Source organism: Oncorhynchus gorbuscha, linkage group LG09 (assembly GCF_021184085.1).
Source record: "Oncorhynchus gorbuscha isolate QuinsamMale2020 ecotype Even-year linkage group LG09, OgorEven_v1.0, whole genome shotgun sequence".
Taxonomy (NCBI): domain Eukaryota; kingdom Metazoa; phylum Chordata; class Actinopteri; order Salmoniformes; family Salmonidae; genus Oncorhynchus; species Oncorhynchus gorbuscha.
In genome coordinates, this window is record NC_060181.1 from 79,678,501 (window position 1) to 79,698,751 (window position 20,251).

The window sequence follows — 20,251 nt, forward strand, 5'->3', positions numbered from 1 at the left end:
AATTGTGTTTTTTTTACATTGAATAAAAGTAGAGACTCAGAGCTTGAACATGGTATATATTTGGGGCGGCAGGTTTCTTAGTGGGTAGAGTGTTGGGCCAGCAACTGAAAGGTTGCTAGATCAAATCCGGAGCTGACAAGTTTAAAATCTGTCGTTCTTCCCCTGAACAAGGCAGTTAACCCACTGTTCCTAGGCCGTCATTGTAAATAAGAGTTTGTTCTTAACTGACTTGCCTAGTTAAATGAAAATCAAATAAAAAATGTAATATCATAAGCTGCAGTTGAGGAACAATGGGAAAGTAATTCTGCTTTGAAAGTTGATAAAACTTGTAACCCCACTTTTGAGAAAATGGCACTTGAATGTTGTGGTACAACTACTGGAGAGCTCTTCTTTGTCTACAGCATCGTTCACACCCTCTTAAGCCTTAGCCACACCCAGCTCTTTAAGGGTTCATGTGAGGCCACGTGCTAAACAGAGGGAGTATGGTAATGTACTAAACAACCAACGATTTCAAGACTAAAGGCTGGTTTTTACTACGTCTGTAGACAGTTGATGCAGTGACATCATTAACATTCTATTGTCGTCCGGCATCAAACTTAATATTGTGAAAAAGTATGAAAACAAAAACGAGAGGCTGCATGATTTCAGTAGCCTGGCGTTCCAAATAGCATAACTGGTTTATTCTAACACCAATAAACCCATCTGTTTAAAAATGCAAACCAGGCAACTAAAAGCAACTTTCTAAACAATGTTTTGATTAATTTCTAGCTTTTTAGCTAGCTTTTGTTCAAGTAATAACCATATCATATAGCTGAAGATGTCTTAACTCATTTGTATTCATAATTGCAAGAAAGTAAACTCACAACAATGACAGAAAATAGCTTACGGTTGTGAGTGTGATGAAATAAAAGCAGTGCATTCTACCGGAGAATTTAACTTTGGTGCAGGTCATGTTGTTCTTCACATTACCGTCTCTGGTAAACACACACTATATCAAATAGTGTGTATTTGTCACATGCACAGGTGGAAACAGTACAGGGAAATGGTTACTTGCATAGTGGAGTCTTTTGTTTAGATATGTAGCTAGCTAGCTAAACAACAATTAACCATAATCCCAACTCATAACGTTACTACCCTGCATAGCTAAAGCTAACCATCTAACTTAGGTTCAATGTTAGCTAGCTAGCAAGCTAACATTAGGCTATAACTAGCAATGCAAATGATTCTGAGATACAAATAATATTACTACACAGATCATACACGTAACGTTAGCTAGCGAGCCAGCCAGCTAACATTAGCTAGCTAGCTTTAACTTGCAATGAAAATGACTTTCTGACAAAATAATAAAATATACAGTACCAGTCAACATTTTGGATACACTTACTCATTCAAGGGTTTTTCTTTATTTAAAAAAAATATATTTTCTACATTGTACAATAATAGTGAAGACATCAAAGCTATGAAATAAAACATATGGAATCATGTAGTAACCAAAAAATTGTTAAACAAATCAAAATATATTTGAGATTCTTCAAAGTAGCAAGCCTTTGCCTTGATGACAGCTTTGCACACTTTTGGCAAGTAACAGACACTGTTCAGAGTAGACTGTTTGAATCAAGCCTTCATGGTCAAATTGCTGCAAAGACACCACAACTAAAGGACACCAATAATAAGAAGAGACTTGGACATGGCCCAAGCAAGAGCAATGGACATTAGACCGTTGAAAATCTGTCCTTTGGTCTGATGAGTTAAGATTTGCGATTTTTGGTTCCAACTGCCGTGTCTTTGTGAGACAGAGAGTAGGGTAGGTGAACGGATGATCTCCGCATGTGGTTCCCACCCTGAAGTTGTGATGGTGTAGGAGCGCTTTGTTATTAAGGCACATGCAAGTTCACATGTTACAGAAAGCTTTTCTGCCAATAAATAAATAAATAAATAAATAAATAAATAAATGTTCACTTTCAAATGCCTCTCCTGTGAAGCAGTGATGTGCGACATACACCTAGTTTCCTGAAACAAGTCACATTTAGGGACTGGGTCAACAATGGACTAATGAAAGAAATACCAAAAAATAGTTTTCCTTTAACTGTAGACTATTTACTATATTACAAACATAATATTGAATTGTGGTTGACAATGCAAACAAATATCAACATTTAAAGGTTATGTATTTACAGTTTAGGTAGTTCTATATGTGCCAGCGGCTTAATCCCATTCTTTAACAAACAAATCTGGGTTGAGTTGGAGACGCAAATCCAACAAATCATTTGTTGACTTTTCGACAAGTTAATAGGCTATTTATTGTATTTCAAAAGTGTTATTGAATTGTGTTTGGTGGTCAACGCAACCAACATTTGTAAGGAGATTTATCTTCTGCTTGGATAGTTCAATCTGTGCCACTGATTTAGTCTGTTTTTAATTCCAGTTTGTCTACAATTCATAATCGAAATGTTGGATGGACGTCTCCATATCAACCAAAAATGTAAGTAAAAAAAAGGACTAAATCAAATTAAACTTTAAATGCACTATACATAAAGTTTGATTTTGATTTAGTCTTAATGTTTTAATTTAGATTTTTATTTGAGATGGAGATGTTAATTCTTATTTTGTAGACAAATTGGAATTAAAGCCAGACTAAGTTAGTGGCACCCTGTTAAAAACTACTTGAGTAAAAGTCTAAAAGTATTTGGTTTTAAATATACAAAGAGGGCTGTGAAACAATTTCATATTTTCTGGCAACAATTTTTTTTACCTTTAATTTCAATTTTATAAAAGCTTGTGAACTCAGATTTATTTTTTCATATTGGCAACTGCTGTAGTTTAGACCTTATTTTACATAATCCATTTTTTTTGGTGTTGTGCTGCACGCCATAGGTTGAGACACAACATGCTTTTTAATTAATGACGGCATCACTTTTGGCAGAAATGCAGAAACAGGCGATGTGGAGGTAAGGGCTAAGGTTGTGTGTTTGCTTGTGTATTTGTGTGTGGGTGTTTGTGGATGATGTGGAAGTTTGTTATGGTTTCAGGAAGTAAAGAGGCGTTCTTGAAACAATCCCGCTGGATGGTATAAGCAGAGTCCTATACCCTTCCAACCACTCTCTCTCTCTCTCTCTCTCTCTCTCTCTCTCTCTCTCTCTCTCTCTCTCTCTCTCTCTCTCTCTCTCTCTCTCTCTCTCTCTCTCTCTCTTTCCCTCCCTCCTCTAGTTTCTTTCTTTTCTCCCTTTCTTGTTTGTGAAGTCTATTTTGCTCATTTTTGTGTCACAGAACCCGACTTATTTTCCTGCACACCCAGTCAGGAAGAGATTTTTATAAATTTTTTCACCTTTATTTAACCAGGTAAGCTAGTTGAGAACACGTTCTCATTTGCAACTGCGACCTGGCCAAGGTAAAGCAAAGCAGTTCGACACATACAACAACACAGAGTTACACATGGAATGAACAAAACATACAGTCAATAATACAGTAGAAAAAAAAGTCTATATACAGTGAGTGCAAATAAGGGAGTTAAGACAAATAGGCCATGGTGGTGAAGTAATTACAATACGGCAATTAAACACTGGAATGGTAGATGTGCAAAAGATGGATGTGCAAGTAGAGATACTGTGGTACAAAAGGAGCAAAAATAAATAAATACAGTATGGGGATGAGGTAGATAGATGGGCTGTATACAGATGGACTATGAACAGGTGCAGTGATCTGTGAGCTCCTCTGACAGTTGCTTCTTAAAGCTAGTGAGGGAGATGGGAATCTCCAGTTTCAGTGATGCTGTGTGTGTGTGTGTGTGTGTGTGTGTGTGTGTGTGTGTGTGTGTGTGTGTGTGTGTGTGTGTGTGTGTGTGTGTGTGTGTGTGTGTGTGTGTGTGTGTGTGTGTGTGTGTGTGTGTGTGTGTGTGTGTGTGTGTGTGTGTGTGTGTGTGTGTGTGTGTGTGTGTGTGTGCATGTGTGTGTTTCCGCAGGTGGCCCAGTCACATCCAGAGCAGGTCTAATTGCTGAGTGTGTGAGTGTTGTCTCTGATTGGGGTTAAAGACTGCACCACTGCAGGGCTGCTGGAGTAATACTGCTTCTTAACCTTTCCTCTGGCACACACACACACCGTCAACCAAATGAATGTTTTCCTTTTCCGGTACAGCATTTATCCACTGTCTCATTTGGACAGGTTCAGAAGCTGTAAGTAGGCATTCAGTAGTAATATTTCTTGTTTCTTGGTGCTCAGTCAGTGTCAAGGCTTTAGCCCTAGTTCACTGTCTCCTCTGCATCGTGGCCATAGAGACTAGACTGGGTCAGGTTAGTGTTGACTCAGTAGCATTAATACACATCAGACTCATCCAGCTGAACTTCTCACTGCCTGCCCGCCTGTCAGCACTGCATCTACACTCACCACAGGAGCAGCTGCTACTGTGGTGTCACTGCAGTGCGTGTGTGTGCTGACAGTGGTCCATGTCTGTGATAGAACATCTCTGTGTACTGTCTCAACACATTCAGGTTGGATGATATGGAATATGGAATGGAAGCCTTATATTGAAGATATTGATTTGATTTTATTTGAGCTAATGTGTAATCTACTTTCCCTGGGTCTTGTGTAAGGGATGGATAATGTAAATGTGACTTGGCTGTCTGTGAGAACTTTAGACAGAGGTTTAGTATTTTAGCTGGCTAGGGAGAGTCTTGTGAGTTTCTAGATTTGAGTGGGAGGGAGATCCAGTGTGTATAGATGTCAAGTGTGAGTGAGAGTTAGGCAGTATGGCTGCCAGACCGTTGTTTTACATTCATGGATGATTATAATATTAACACATTTCATTCATAGCTTGATTTGCAGTTGGTGGTTGGGGTGGGTGCTGTGCTGTGCAGTTTTGGGGTTGAGGTAGGTGTGGTAACAGGGCCTTGGCCCGGGGGATGTATAGTGGTGGTATGGCTGCAGCATGCACCATGACATGCGACACACATGGTATGCTAGGCAGTTCTGGTTATCCTTTAACAAGAAGATAACAGAGACTTTAACCCTGACATAGACACACACGCACGCACGCACACACACACACACACACACGCACGCACACACACTCTCTAGTGCACTTCAGTTTAAACCCACTTAAACAGGAGTAGGCGTTCTCATTAATCCTAAGGGAAAGGCATACCGTGCAATTTACTATAGAGGAAGGAACTAGAGGAGAGGGGGACATTTAGAGGAGGAGGAGAAGAAAGCTTCTATGTGAAAATGATATTTCGTCTAGGTTGGCCAGGCTCTCAGATTTACATTTAACATTTTAGTAATTTTGCAGATGCTCTTATCCAGAGCAATTTACATGAGCAATTAGGGTTAAGTGCCTTGCTCATACTGCAGCATTATGGGTCTTGACTGAACTACAATCATGTGTTTAAAAATCTAAACCATGCAAGTCGCTGACTGATATTCAAACCCAGTCCCATTAATGTTGAGTAAAGAATTACTGTTATAATGTGTATGATTGCGTAATATCATGCAAGTGTGTCAGGCTTCATAATATAACTCAAATTTTGTAACTTTTTATTTCACCTTTATTTAACCAGGTAAGCTAGTTGAGAACAAGTTCTCCTTTACAACTGCGACCTGGCCAAGACAAAAGCAAAGCAGTGCGACACAAACAATGATACAGAGTTATACATGGAATAAACAGGCGTACCGTCAATAACACAATAGAGAAAAAAATTAAGTATATATACAGTGTGTGCAAATGGCGTGAGGAGGTAAGGCAATAAATAGGCCATAGTAGCGAAGTAATTACAGTTTAGCAAATTAACACTGGAGTGATAGATCAGCAGATGATGATGTACAAGTAGAGATACTGGTGTGCAAAAGAGCAGAAAAGTAAATAAAACAGTATGGGATGAGGTAGGTAGATTGGGTCGGCTATTTACAGATGGGCTATGTACTGCTGCAGCGATCGGTTAGCTGCTCTGATAGCTGAAGTTTAAAGTTAGTGAGGGATATATAAGTCTCCAGCTCAACGATTTTTGCAATTCGTTCCAGTCATTGGCAGCAGATCATTGGGAGGAAAGGCAGCCAAAGGAGGTGTTGGCTTTGGGGATGACCAGTGAGATATACCTGCTGGAGCGCGTGCTACAGGTGGGTGTTGTTATCATGACCAGTTAGCTGAGATAAGGTGGAGCATTACCTAGCATAGACTTATAGATGACCTGGAGCCAGTGGGTCTGGCGACGAATATGTAGTGAGGTGCCAGCCGACTACATTACATTTACATTTAAGTCATTTAGCAGACGCTCTTATCCAGAGCGACTTACAAATTGGTGCATTCACCTTATGACATCCAGTGGAACAGTCACTTTACAATAGTGCATCTAAATCTTAAAGGGGGGGGTGAGAAGGATTACTTATCCTATCCTAGGTATTCCTAGAGCATACAGGTCGCAGTGGTGGGTGGTATATGGGGCTTTGGTGACAATACACATGGCACTGTGATAGACTGCATCCAGTTTGCTGAGTAGAGTATTGGAAGCTATTTTGTAAAAGACATCGCCAAAGTCAAGGATCGGTAGGATAGTCAGTTTTACGAGGTTATATTTGGCGGCGTGAGTGAAGGATGCTTTGTTGCGAAAAAGGAAGCTGATTCTAGATGTAATTTTGGATGGGAGATGTTTAATATGAATCTGGAAGGAGAGTTTACAGTCTAACCAGACACCGAGGTATTTGTAGTTGTCCACATATTCTAAGTCAGAACCGTCCAGAGTTGTGATGCTAGTCGGGCGGGTGGGTGCGGGCAGTGAACGGTTGAACAGCATGCATTTAGTTTTACTAGCGTTTAAGAGCAGTCGGAGGTCACGGAAGGTGTGTTGTATGACATTGAAGCTTGTTCGGAGGTTAGTTAACACAGTGTCCAAATAAGGGCCAGATCTGTACAGAATGGTGTCGTCTGCGTTGAGGTTGATCAGGGAATCACCCACAGCAAGAGCGACATCGTTGCTATATACAGAGAAAATAATCGGCCTGAGAATTGAACCCTGTGGTACCCCCATAGAGACTGCCAGAGGTCCGGACAACAGGCCCTCCGATTCTGAACTCTGTCTGAGAAGTAGTTGGTGAACCAGGCGAGGCAGTCGTTTGAGAACCCAAGGCTGTTGAGTCTGCCGAAAATAATATGGTGATTGACAGAGTCGAAAGCCTTGGCCAGGTCGATGAATACAACTGCACAGTACTGTCTTTTATAAATGGCGGTTATGATATCGTTTAGTACCTTGAGCGTGGCTTAGGTGCATCCGTGACCAGCTTGTAAACCAGATTGCACAGCGGAGAAGGTATGGTGAGATTCGAAATGGTCAGTGATCTGTTTATTACCTTGGCTTTAGAAAGGCATGGCAGGATGGATATAGGTTTATAACAGTTTGTATCTAGAGTGTCACCCACTTTGAAGAGGGGGATGACTGTGGCAGCTTTCCAATCTTTGGGGATCTCGGTCGATGCGAAAGATAGGTTGAACAGACTGGTAATAGGGATTGCAAAAATGGCGGCAGATAATTTTAGAAAGAGATTGTCTAGCCCAGCTTGTACGGGTCCAGGTTTTGCAGCTCTTTCAGAACATCTGCTATCTTGATTTGGGTGAAGGACAGGCTGGGGAGGCATGGGCAAGTACAGTGAGGCAGAAAAGTATTTAGTCAGCCACCGATTGTGCAAGTTCTCCCACTTAAAAAGATGAGAGAGGCCTGTAATTTTCATCATAGGTACACTTCAACTATGACAGACAAAATTAGAAAAAAATCCAGAAAATCACATTGTAGGATTTTAATGAATTTATTTGCAAATTATGGTGGAAAATAAGTATTTAGTCACCTACAAACAAGCAAGATTTCTGGAACTCACAGACCTTTAACTTCTTCTTTAAGAGGCCCCTCTGTCCTCCACTCACCTGTATTAATGGCACCTGTTTGAACTTGTTATCAGTATAAAAGACACCTGTCCACAACCTAAAACAGTCACACTCCAAACTCCACTATGGCCAAGACCAAAGAGCTGTCAAAGGACACCAGAAACAAAATTGTAGACCTGCACCAGGCTGGGAAGACTGAATCTGCAATAGGTAAGCAACTTGGTTTGAAGAAATCAACTGTTGGAGCAATTATTAGGAAATAGAAGACATACAAGACCACTGATAATCTCTCTCGATCTGGGGCTCCATGCAAGACCTCACCCCATGGGGTCAAAATGATCACAAGAACGGTGAGCAAAAATTCCAGAACCACACGGGGGGACCTAGTGAATGACCTGCAGAGAGCTTGGACCAAAGTAACAAAGCCTACCATCAGTAACACACTACGCCGCCAGGGACTCATATCCCGCAATGCCAGACGTGTCCCCCTGCTTAAGCCAGTACATCTCCAGGCCCGTCTGAAGTTTGCTAGAGAGCAGTTGGATGATCAAGAAGAAGATTGGGAGAATGTCATATGGTCAGATGAAACCAAAATATAACTTCTTGGTAAAAACTCAACTCGTCGTGTTTGGAGGACAAAGAATGCTGAGTTGCATCCAAAGAACACCATACCTACTGTGAAGCATGGGGGTGGAAACATCATGCTTTGGGGCTGTTTTTCTGCAAAGGGACCAAGACGACTGATCCGTGTAAAGGAAATAATTTTGAGTGAAAACCTCCTTCCATCAGCAAGGGCATTGAAGTTGAAACGTGGCTGGGTCTTTCAGCATGACAATGATCCGAAACACTCCGCCTGGGCAACGAAGGAGTGGCTTCGTAAGAAGCATTTCAAGGTCCTGGAGTGGCCTAGCCAGTCTCCAGATCTCAACCCCATAGAAAGTCTTTGGAGGGAGTTGAAAGTCCTTGTTGCCCAGCAACAGCCCCAAAACATCACTGCTATAGAGGAGATCTGCATGGAGGAATGGGCCAAAATACCAGCAACAGTGTGTGAAAACCCTGTGAAGACTTACAGAAAACATTTGACCTCCGTCATTGCCAACAAAGGGTATATAACAAAGTATTGAGATAAACTTTTGTTGACCAAATACTTATTTTCCACCATAATTTGCAAATAAATTCATTCAAAATCCTACAATGTGATTTTCTGAATTTTTTTTTCTAATTTTGTCTGTCATAGATGAAGTGTACCTATGATGAAAATTACAGGCCTCTCTCATCTTTTTAAGTGGGAGAACTTGCACAATTGGTGGCTGACTAAATACTTTTTTTGCCCCACTGTAGCTGCGGGGGGTGCAGAGCTCTTGGCCGGGTTTGGGGTAGCCAGGAGGAAAGCATGGCCAGCTGTAGAGAAAGGCTTATTGAAATTCTCGATTATCGTGGAATTATCGGTGGAGACAGTGTTACCTAGCCTCAGTTCAGTGGGCAGCTGGGATGATGTGCTTTTATTCTCCATGGACTTTACAGTTTCCCAAAACTTTTTTGAGTTTGAGCTACAGAATGCAAATTTCTGTTTGAAATAGCTAGCCTTTGCTTTCCTGACTGACTGCCTGTATTGGTCCTTGACTTCCCTGAAAAGTTGCATATCGCGTGGACTATTCGATGCTAGTGCAGTCCGCCACAGGATGTTTTTGTGCTGGTCAAGGGCAGTCAGGTCTGGGTGAACCAAGGGCTATATCTGTTCTTAGTTATACATTTTTTGAATGGGGCATGCTTATTTAAGATGGTGAGGAAATGTATTTTAAAGAACGACCAGGCATCCTCTACTGACGGGATGAGGTCAATATCCTTCCAGGATACCCGGGCCAGGTCGATTAGAAAGGCCTGCTCGCAGAAGTGTTTTAGAGAGAGTTTGACAGTGATGATTGGTGGTCGTTTGACCGCGGACCCATTGCGGATACAGGCAATGAGGCAGTGATTGCTGAGATCCTGATTGAATACAGCAGAGGCGTATTTGGAGGGCAAGTTGGTCAGGATAATATCTATGAGGTGGTCCATGTTTACGGATTTGCGGTTGTACCTGGTAGGTTCCTTGATCATTTGTGTGAGATTGAGGCCATCTAGCTTAGATTGTAGGACTGCGGGGTGTCAAGCATATCCCAGTCACCTAACAGAATGAACTCTGAAGATAGATGGGGGGCAATCAATTCACATATGGTGTCCAGGGCACAGATGGGAGCTGAGGGGGGTCTATAACAGGCGGCAAAAGTGAGAGACTTATTTCTGGAGAGATTAGAAGCTTGAACTGTTTGGGCATAGACCTGGATAGTATGACATAACTTTGCAGGCTATCTCTGGTGTAGATTGCAACTCCTCCCCTTTGACATTTCTATCTTGACGGAAAATGTTTGCAGTTGGGTATGGACATTTTTGGTGGCCTTCCTAAGCCAGGATTCAGTCACGGGAAGGACATCAGGGTTTGCGGAGTGTGTTAAAGCAGTGAGTAAAACAAACTTAGGGAGGAGGCTTCTGATGTTAACATGCGTGAAACCAAGGCCTTTTCGGTTACAGAAGTCAACAATTGAGAGTGCCTGGGGACACGCAGGGCCTGGGTTAACCTCCACATTACCCGAGGAACAGAGGAGGTGTAGGATGAGCGTACGGCTAAAGGCTATGAAAACTGGTCATCTAGTGCATTGGGGACAGAGAATAAAAGGAGCAGATTTCTGAGCGTGGTAGAATAGATTCAGGGCATAATGTACAGACGGGGGTATGGTGGGGTGTGGGTACAGTGGAGATAAAGCCAGGCACCGAGTGATGATAACAGAGGTTGCATCTCTGGACGGGCTAGTTATGCTGGGTGAGGTCACCGCATGTGTGGGAAGTCGGACAAAGGAGATATCTGAGGCATGTTGAGTGGGACTAGGGCCGCAGCAGTAAACTAAATCAATAATAACTATCCTAAACAATGGTGTACAAGGCATATTGACATTTGAGAGTGACATAAAGCGAGGCATAAAGCAATCACAGGTGATGATTGTGAGAGCTAGCTAAGAAAACAAAGGGTAGGACAACAACAGCTAATCAGCTAAGACAACAACAACAGGTAAAATGCTGATGAATGGGCAGAGAGGGTCGGTTAACTACAAACAGGGCCTGAGTTCGAGGCTGGGGCCAACAGATAAACAAAAAATAAACAAAATGGAGTACCGTGATTAATGAACAGTCCAGCTGTCACGCCCTGACCTTAGAGAACCTTTTTATTTATCTATTTGGTTAGGTCAGGTGTGATTAGGGTGGGCATTCTAGTTTTTCGTTTTCTATGTTGGCCTGGTATGGTTCCCAATCAGAAGCAGCTGTCTATCGTTGTCTCTGATTGGGGATCATATTTAGGCAGCCTTTTCCCACCTGTTGTTTGTGGGATCTTCTTTGTGTGTAGCTGCCTGTGAGCAGCCCATAATGTCACGTTTCAGTTTTCTTCTGTTTTGTTTGGTGAGTTTCATATTTATTAAACGTGTAATTCTACGCACGCTGTGCCTTGGTCCAATCATTCAAACGAGCATGACACCAGCAGGCATCAGCTATGAAGCCAAGTGCTCATAGGGTCCAGTGAACAGCAATAGATGGAACAGGGAAGCATCGGGGTAGTCGTTACTACGCTAGCACGCCGGAGACACGGCGTTAAAAGTCAACGTGTTAAAAGTTCAAAGTTAGCGAGTGTGTCAGGCTTCGTAATATAACTCTGACAGTGTGATCATGTGAGTGTGTCAGGCTTCGTAATATAACTCTGACAGTGTGATCATGTGAGTGTGTCAGGCTTTGTAATATAACTCTGACAGTGTGATCATGTGAGTGTGTCAGGCTTCGTAATATAACTCTGACAGTGTGATCATGTGAGTGTGTCAGGCTTCGTAATATAACTCTGACAGTGTGATCATGTGAGTGTGTCAGGCTTCGTAATATAACTCTGACAGTGTGATCATGTGAGTGTGTCAGGCTTTGTAATATAACTCTGACAGTGTGATCATGTGAGTGTGTCAGGCTTCGTAATATAACTCTGACAGTGTGATCATGTGAGTGTGTCAGGCTTCGTAATATAACTCTGACAGTGTGATCATGTGAGTGTGTCAGGCTTCGTAATATAACTCTGACAGTGTGATCATGTGAGTGTGTCAGGCTTTGTAATATAACTCTGACAGTGTGATCATGTGAGTGTGTCAGGCTTCGTAATATAACTCTGACAGTGTGATCATGTGAGTGTGTCAGGCTTCGTAATATAACTCTGACAGTGTGATCATGTGAGTGTGTCAGGCTTCGTAATATAACTCTGACAGTGTGATCATGTGAGTGTGTCAGGCTTCGTAATATAACTCTGACAGTGTGATCATGTGAGTGTGTCAGGCTTCGTAATATAACTCTGACAGTGTGATCATGTGAGTGTGTCAGGCTTCGTAATATAACTCTGACAGTGTGATCATGTGAGTGTGTCTGTCATCTAGTCTCGCTTGTTTATTTGTCATTAGACACACTCTTCACTTAAGGTCACTGAAGACTATCTCACCCCTTCTCTACCCTCATCCTCTCTGTACCTCCTGCAGGGGACAAGGATGGCAGTAAGGTGACAACGGTGATGGCCACCCCAGGCCAAGGGCCCGACAGGCCCCAAGAGGTCAGCTATACAGACACCAAGGTGATTGGGAATGGCTCCTTCGGAGTGGTCTACCAGGCCAAGCTGTGTGACTCTGGAGAGCTGCTGGCCATCAAGAAGGTTCTGCAGGACAAAAGGTTTAAGGTGAGAGAGACTGCAGGGTGCTCGCAGACACACAGACGCACGCACATTTCTCTGATCTCATGAAACGATTACATCATTCTTGTCTTTTCAAAGACAATATCCTTCATTCATCTTTCTGTTGAAGTCTTTTTCTTCCATCCTTTCTTTGTAACGGATGACTTTCATTCAGAGTGGGTTCTACTATAAAGGATGACTCCTTCCATTCACACTACTGTTCTCTGGTCTTTTGTGAATGGATTACAGGCTCCACACTCTGTTAGTTGAACAAAGAGAGAGACAAACACACACACTATACAGGTGCCCCTCAGTTCCCTGCCACTCTCTAGTCTAGTTCCACGACTACAGAAACAAACTCCTACATCTACATCTGCTCAGTAGTAGAAGTGAATGCACAGATGGCTGTGCAGTAGCTTTGTGTATTTGCGTGTGTGCGCGTGTCAAGGTCCAGATTGTCGCCATGTTAACCCAATTTCTCATAGGACTGACGATACCATCACTATCTCAATGTGGGGCTGTGAATAGGACTGGACTGACTGTTGTGTTGCTGTTGTCTTTGTTAGGTCACTAGCTTTGCCTTCAGAAGTCTTGGACTTATTATCCTAATTGTTAGCTTTGGAGCAGCAGATGTACTTAAGCATTTGGTTTGACTACTTTGTGATACAGAGTGCAGTGATGTGTGCTGAAACTATTGCCCATAATAAAGTGTAATGCACTTTGTAAAACTGTGTCCAGTGGCTTCAATACAGTGGTCACTGCATTCATATAGACCAGGGGTGTCAAATTCACTCCATGGAGTGCCTAGTGTCTTTTAGGTTTTTGTGTTTTCCTTTCATATATGACCTAGACAACCAGGCGAGGGGAGGTGCAAAAATCGGCAGACACTCGGTCCTCAGTGGAATGAGTTTGACACATGATATAGATAATATCACCATAGTCTAAGACCGGAAGGAATGTTGACTGAATTATTTGTTTTCTGCTATTTAACAAAAAGCATGACCAGTCCTATAAAATAAGCCCGTTTTAATTCTTAAAGTTAGACTTAGCTAAATGTTGTTGCATCAAGCAGCAGCACAGATATTGAGATGAGTGAGATGCAAGGCTTCACTCTCACACAGTCACACAGTCACACACAGTCTCACAAAGTCACACAGTCACACTCAGTCACACAGTCTCACACAGTCACACAGTCACAGTCTCACACAGTCTCACACAATCTCACACAGTCACACAGTCACACACAGTCACACAGTCTCACACAGTCACACAGTCACAGTCTCACACAGTCTCACACAATCTCACACAGTCTCACACAGTCACACAGTCACACAGTCTCACACACTCACACACAGTCTCACACAGTCTCACACAGTCTCACACAGTCTCACACAATCTCACACAGTCTCACACAGTCACACAGTCTCACACAGTCTCACACAGTCTCACACAGTCTCACACAATCTCACACAGTCTCACACAGTCTCACACAGTCTCACACAGTCTCACAGTCTCACACAGTCTCACACAGTCTCACACAGTCACACACAGTCTCACACAGTCTCACACAGTCAAAAAGTCTCACACAGTCTCACACAGTCACACAGTCAAAAAGTCTCACACAGTCTCACACAGTCACACAGTCACACAGTCACACACAGTCACTGTAACGCCTGTCGTCGGAAGGAGTGGACCAAAGCGCAGCTTGAAAAGTGTTTATGATTTATTTTATTATTTAAAAAAACACTCGAACAAAGTAACAAAACGAAAGCTCAGTTCTGTCAGGTAACAGAGACGAAACAGAAAATAATTACCCATAAACACAGGTGGGAAAAAGGCTGCCTAAGTATGATTCCCAATCAGAGACAACGATAGACAGCTGCCTCTGATTGGGAACCACACTCGGCCAAAACAAAGAAATAGACAACAAAGAATGCCCACCCCAAATCACACCCTGACCTAACCAAATAGAGAAATAAAACGGCCAAGGTCAGGGCGTGACAGTCACACACAGTATGTGCACGGGTTCACTTCACACTGTTCACAGTGAGGTAGCCAGGGAAGTTTCAACGCTCTTAGTTGTTGTGGAAATTATTTTCTGCATCTACGTCATCGATGAGTCTACCTTTTTAAGTTCTTAACTAATTCATTAAAATGTTTTTTGAAGGAAAGCCTATCCTCAATCCAGATGCCTATAAGCAGGAACACGATCAATGAGGCCACCATCCAATGTACGCATGCATAAATTATCAGATCATTTCTTACCTGATTTGGAAAATAACATATACTTAATTTTACCTGCATTAAGTACCAATTTCAGTTCCACAAGGAAATAGCATACACAAGTGTCATCTGCATAAAGGTGAAATATATATATTTTTTAAGGTAAACCAATATTCTTAATGTAAATAGTAAAAAGAACAGAACCAAGAATCGATCCTTATGGGGACACCCTTTGTTATGTCCAGAAAACTGGATTCAACACCATCAGTAAATACACACTGCCTTCTGTCTGTTTAATCATTTTCAAATCAGTTACTTGCAGATGGGTTCTTAGGCTGCGTTTAGACAGGCAGCCCAATTCTGATCTTTTTCAACTAATTGGTCTTTTGACCAATCACATTAGATATTTTTCAGAATTGGGCTGCCTGTATAAAATCAGCCCTAGTCAGATGTAGAGGTTTGGGTGTTCTGTTTTTCCTTTATAGCAGCCAACCCCCCTCTTTTTCTTTTCTCTCTCTCCCTCACTCCCTATGTGTGGACTGTTATGAAGAATGAACTCAATGAGTGTTGAGCGCTAAGTCTCCTCACATGACTGCTGCACACACACGCAAACACATGCGAACAGTTCATACACACCAACATCTTTGTCTCCTCCTCTGTTTCTCTCTCTTTCTGCAGTGTGCCTCACACAAGGAGTGATACATAAGCTGGGAGATTAGTGACCAGTCGGCACACACACACACGCACGCACGCACGCACGCACGCACGCACGCACGCACGCACGCACGCACGCACGCACGCACGCACACACACACACACACACACACACACACACACACACACACACACACACACACACACACACACACACACACACACACACACACACACACACACACACACACACACACACACACACACACACACACGTGAGCAGGCTCTGTTCCATAATGCAGCTGGCTAAAGTAACTGTGTGTGTTCTAGTGTCAGGCGCTGGGTGGGCTCAGGCTTCCCCAGTGTATTTTGGGATATGTCCCTCTGGACTTTTTTGAGGGATCATATTTCAGCCCAGTGGAAGAATTACAGTGTAATACCCATAGTGTGTAAGTATAGAGTGTGTGTGCTTGTACTCTGCATAGTCAGGGCTATAAATGAAAAATAATATTGCTCCCAGCTTTAAAACATTAGGAGCACAACATAACATTTACTAACACCCTAAAATAAGATATATAACCTATATGAATTCTAGCTACTCCTGAAGCACATGTTGTGCCCTAGAAACTAATATTTAACACAGTAAATTAATTAGTTTAATATAAAAACTAAAATGTTGATACAAATACCTGTCATTGAAATTAAAAAGATTTGTGGAATATTATGTTTCTACTTTGTGGAAAAGCACAATGTTCCTATTGAGATGCATTGCACTGAAAATTGTACCCTGTCTCTTTAAGAGCAAGTTTGTGATGAGGACATGCAAGATATCTGTCATTCATTCATTGCTATGACCAGTGATCTCCTGAAGAAGCTATCCCCTTTCCTTTCTTTCTGTGCCCCCACATGTTATACATGTTATAGTGGTTAAGTCACCAGGTTGTTAGCTAGCTAGCTAATGAGGGAACAAATATGACTGAACAAAGTGTAAAACAAAGGTGGCCCGTGAATGGCCTATGACATGGTTTATGAATGTCAAAAAGTAACTCAAATAAACGTATTCTGAATCCATTTTTTTCTGCTGTCTTGAATGAAGACATTCTATTTTGCGATCTCACAAAATAAATGTGAAATCTTTGAGGAGAAGTTCAATCAGTGAATCAGGTCATCTCCATGGTAACCAGAGACTTTCTGCCATACATGCCTTCAAACTAGCGTAAAACCCCTTAAGGTGCTTTGAGGGGCTCTCTGCAGCACCCTTAAACCATTTCCTTAGGTCATAAGAAATGGTTCCTTAAGATAAATCATTAAGGGAAACACTTAAGATGTTTTATGCGACCAGGCCTGATCGTTTGAACTGTTTGGGTTAGATACAAGAAGTTTTCGATGTGTTAATGGTGTAAGCACGACGCTAACGAATCTGCGCTTGGGAAACAATGGCACATCAAAGCCTAATCATTACCATAATTATAATAAAAATAAATATACATACAGTGGCAAGAAAAAGTATGTGAACCCTTTGGAAATACCTGGATTTCTGCATAAATTGGACATAAAATTTGATCTGATCTTCGTCTAGATCACAACAGACAAACGCAGTCTGCTTAAACGAATAACACACAAACAATTATACGTTTTCATGTCTTTGTTGAACACACCGTGTAAACATTCACAGTGCAGGGTGGGAAAAATATGTGAACCCTCGGATTTAATAACTGGTTGACCCTCCTTTGGCAGCAACAACCTCAACCAAATATGTTCTGTCGTTGCGGATCAGACCTGCACAACGGTCTGGAGTAATTTTGGGCCATTCCTCTTTACAAAATTGTTTCAGTTTAGCAATATTCTTGGGATGTCTGGTGTGAACTACTCTTTTGAGGTCATACCACAGCATCTCAATCGGGTTGAGGTCAGGACTCTGACTGGGCCACTCCAGAAGGCGTATTTTCGTCTGTTGAAGCCATTCTGTTGTTGATTTACTTCTGTGTTTTTGGTCGTTGTCCTGTTGCATCACCCAGCTTCTGTTGAGCTTCAATTGGCGGACAGATAGCCTTACATTCTGCTGCAAAATGTCTTGTTAAACTTGAGAATTCATTTTACCTTCGATGATAGCAAACTGTCCAGACCCTGAGGGAGCAAAGCAGCCCCAAACCATGATGCTCCCTCCACCATACTTTACAGTTGGGGTGAGGTTTTGATGTTGGTGTGATGTGATGTGCCTTTTTTTCTCCACACGGTGTTATGTGTTCCTTCCAAACAACTCAACTGTAGTTTCATATGTCCACAGAATATTTTGCCAGAAGTGCTGTGGAACATCCAGGTGCACTTTTGAAAACTTCAGATGTTCAGCAATGTTTTTTTTGGACAGCAGTGGCCTTTTCCGTGATGTCCTCCCATGAACACCATTCTTGTTTAGTGTTTTACGAATCGTAGGCTCATCAACAGAGATGTTAGCATGTACCAGCATGTTCCAGAGATTTATGTAAGTCTTTAGCTGACACTAAGATTCTTCTTAACCTCATTGAACATTCTGCGCTGTGCTCTTGCAGTCATCTTTGCAGAATGGCCACTACTAAGGAGAGTAGCAACAGTGCTGAACTTTATCCTTTTATAGACTATTTGTCTTACCGTGGACTGATGAACAGCAAGGCTTTTAGAGTTACTTTTGTAACCCTTTCCAGCTTTATGCAAGTCAACAATTCTTAATCTTATGTCTTCTGAGATCTCTTTTGTTCGAGGCATGGCTCACATCAGGAAATGCTTCTTGTGAATAGCGAACAAAAATGTTGTGAATGTTTTTTATAGGGCAAGGCAGCCCCAACCAATATCTCCAATCTTGAAGAAATTTGTCGTGTCACCAAAAGCACTCACAAACTTTTACAGCTGCACAATCGAGAGCATCCTGTCGGGCTGTATCACCGCCTGGTACGGCAACTGCTCCGCCCACAACCGTAAGGCTCTCTAGAGGGTAGTGAGGTCTGCACAACGCATCACCGGGGGCAAACTACCTGCCCTCCAGGACACCTACACCACGATGTCACAGGAAGGTCATAAAGATCATCAAGGACAGCAACCACCCGAGCCACTGCCTGTTCACCCCGCTATCATCCAGAAGGCGAGGTCAGTACAGGTGCATCAAAGTTGGGACCGAGAGACTGAAAAACAGCTTCTATCTCAAGGCCTTCAGACTGTTAAACAGCCACCACTAACATTGAGTGGCTGCTGCCAACACACTGACTAAACTCCAGCCACTTTAATAACGGGAATTGATGGGAAATGATGTAAATATATCACTAGCCACTTTAAACAATGCTACCTAATATAACTTTTACATACCCTACATTATTCATCTCATATGTATACGTATATACTGTACTCTATATCATCTACTGCATCCTTATGTAATACATGTATCACTAGCCACTTTAACTATGCCACTTTGTTTACATACTCATCTCATATGTATATACTGCACTCAATACCATCTAAATATATAATAATAATAATAATATATGCCATTTAGCAGACGCTTTTATCCAAAGCGACTTACAGTCATGTGTGCATACATTCTACGTATGGGTGGTCCCGGGGATCGAACCCACTACCCTGGCGTTACAAGCGCCATGCTCTACCAACTGAGCTACAGAAGGACCTATGCCGCTCTGTACCATCACTCATTCATATATCTTTATGTACATATTCTTTATCCCCTTACACTTGTGTCTATAAGGTAGTAGTTTTGGAATTGTTAGCTAGATTACTTGTTGGTTATTACTGCATTGTCGGAACTAGAAGCACAAGCATTTCGCTACACTCGCACTAACATCTGCTAACCATGAGTATGTGACAAATACAATTTTATTTTATTTTATTTGTCTCATTGATTGGACTCCAGCTTAGCTGACTCCTGACTCCAATTAGGTTTTTGATAAGTCATTAGCCTAGGGGTTCATATACGTTTTCCAACCTACGCTGTTCATTTTTAAATGATGTATTAAATATAGACAAGAAAAATACAATAATTTTTGTGTTATTAGTTTAAGCACACTATGTTTGTCTGTTGTTGTGACTGAGATCATCAGATGACCAAGTTTTTGTAAATTTCCCGGTAATTCCAAAGCGTTCACATACTTTTTCTTGCCATTGTATTTACAGTACCAGTCAAAAGTTTGGACACACCTACTCATTCCTGAGTGGTGCAGCGGTCTAAGACAATGCATCTCATTGCTAGAGGCGTCACTACAGACCCTGGTTTGATTCCAGGCTGTATCACACCCGGCCGTGATTGGGAGTCCCATAGGGCTGCGCACAATTGGCCCAGAATCGCCCGGGTTAGGGTTTGGCCGGGGTAGGCCGTCTTTGTAAATAAGAATTTGTTCTTAACTGACTTGCCTAGTTAAATAAAGGTTAAATAGAAAAAATAAAGAATTTCTAGGATTTTTATTAATTTCGTCCTGTTTTCTACATTGTAGAATAATAGTGAAGACATCAAAACTATGAAATAACACGTGGAATCATGTAGTAACCAAAAAAGTGTTAAACAAATCTAAATATATTTTATATTTGAGATTCTTCAAAGTAGCCTCCCTTTGCCAAGATGAAAGTGTTGCAAACTCTTGGCATTCTCTCAACCAGCTTCATGAGGTAGTCCAAATTTGAGATTTTTAGTTCCAACCGCCGTGACTTTGTGAGACACAGAGTAGTGTGCAAAGCTGTCATCAAGGCAAAGG

General features: G+C 41.9%; 1 protein-coding gene across 3 annotated transcripts in view; it reads left to right on the forward strand.

The window, feature by feature from the left end:
- LOC124044135 (glycogen synthase kinase-3 beta) overlaps window positions 1-20,251 on the forward strand; it is a 55,554-nt gene that overhangs the window by 9,709 nt on the left and 25,594 nt on the right. For all 3 annotated transcript variants that reach the window (XM_046363613.1, XM_046363614.1, XM_046363615.1), the window contains exon 2: window positions 12,457-12,650. In XM_046363613.1, coding sequence (XP_046219569.1) covers window positions 12,457-12,650 — 194 coding nt within the window. The remainder of the gene's footprint in view (window positions 1-12,456; window positions 12,651-20,251) is intronic.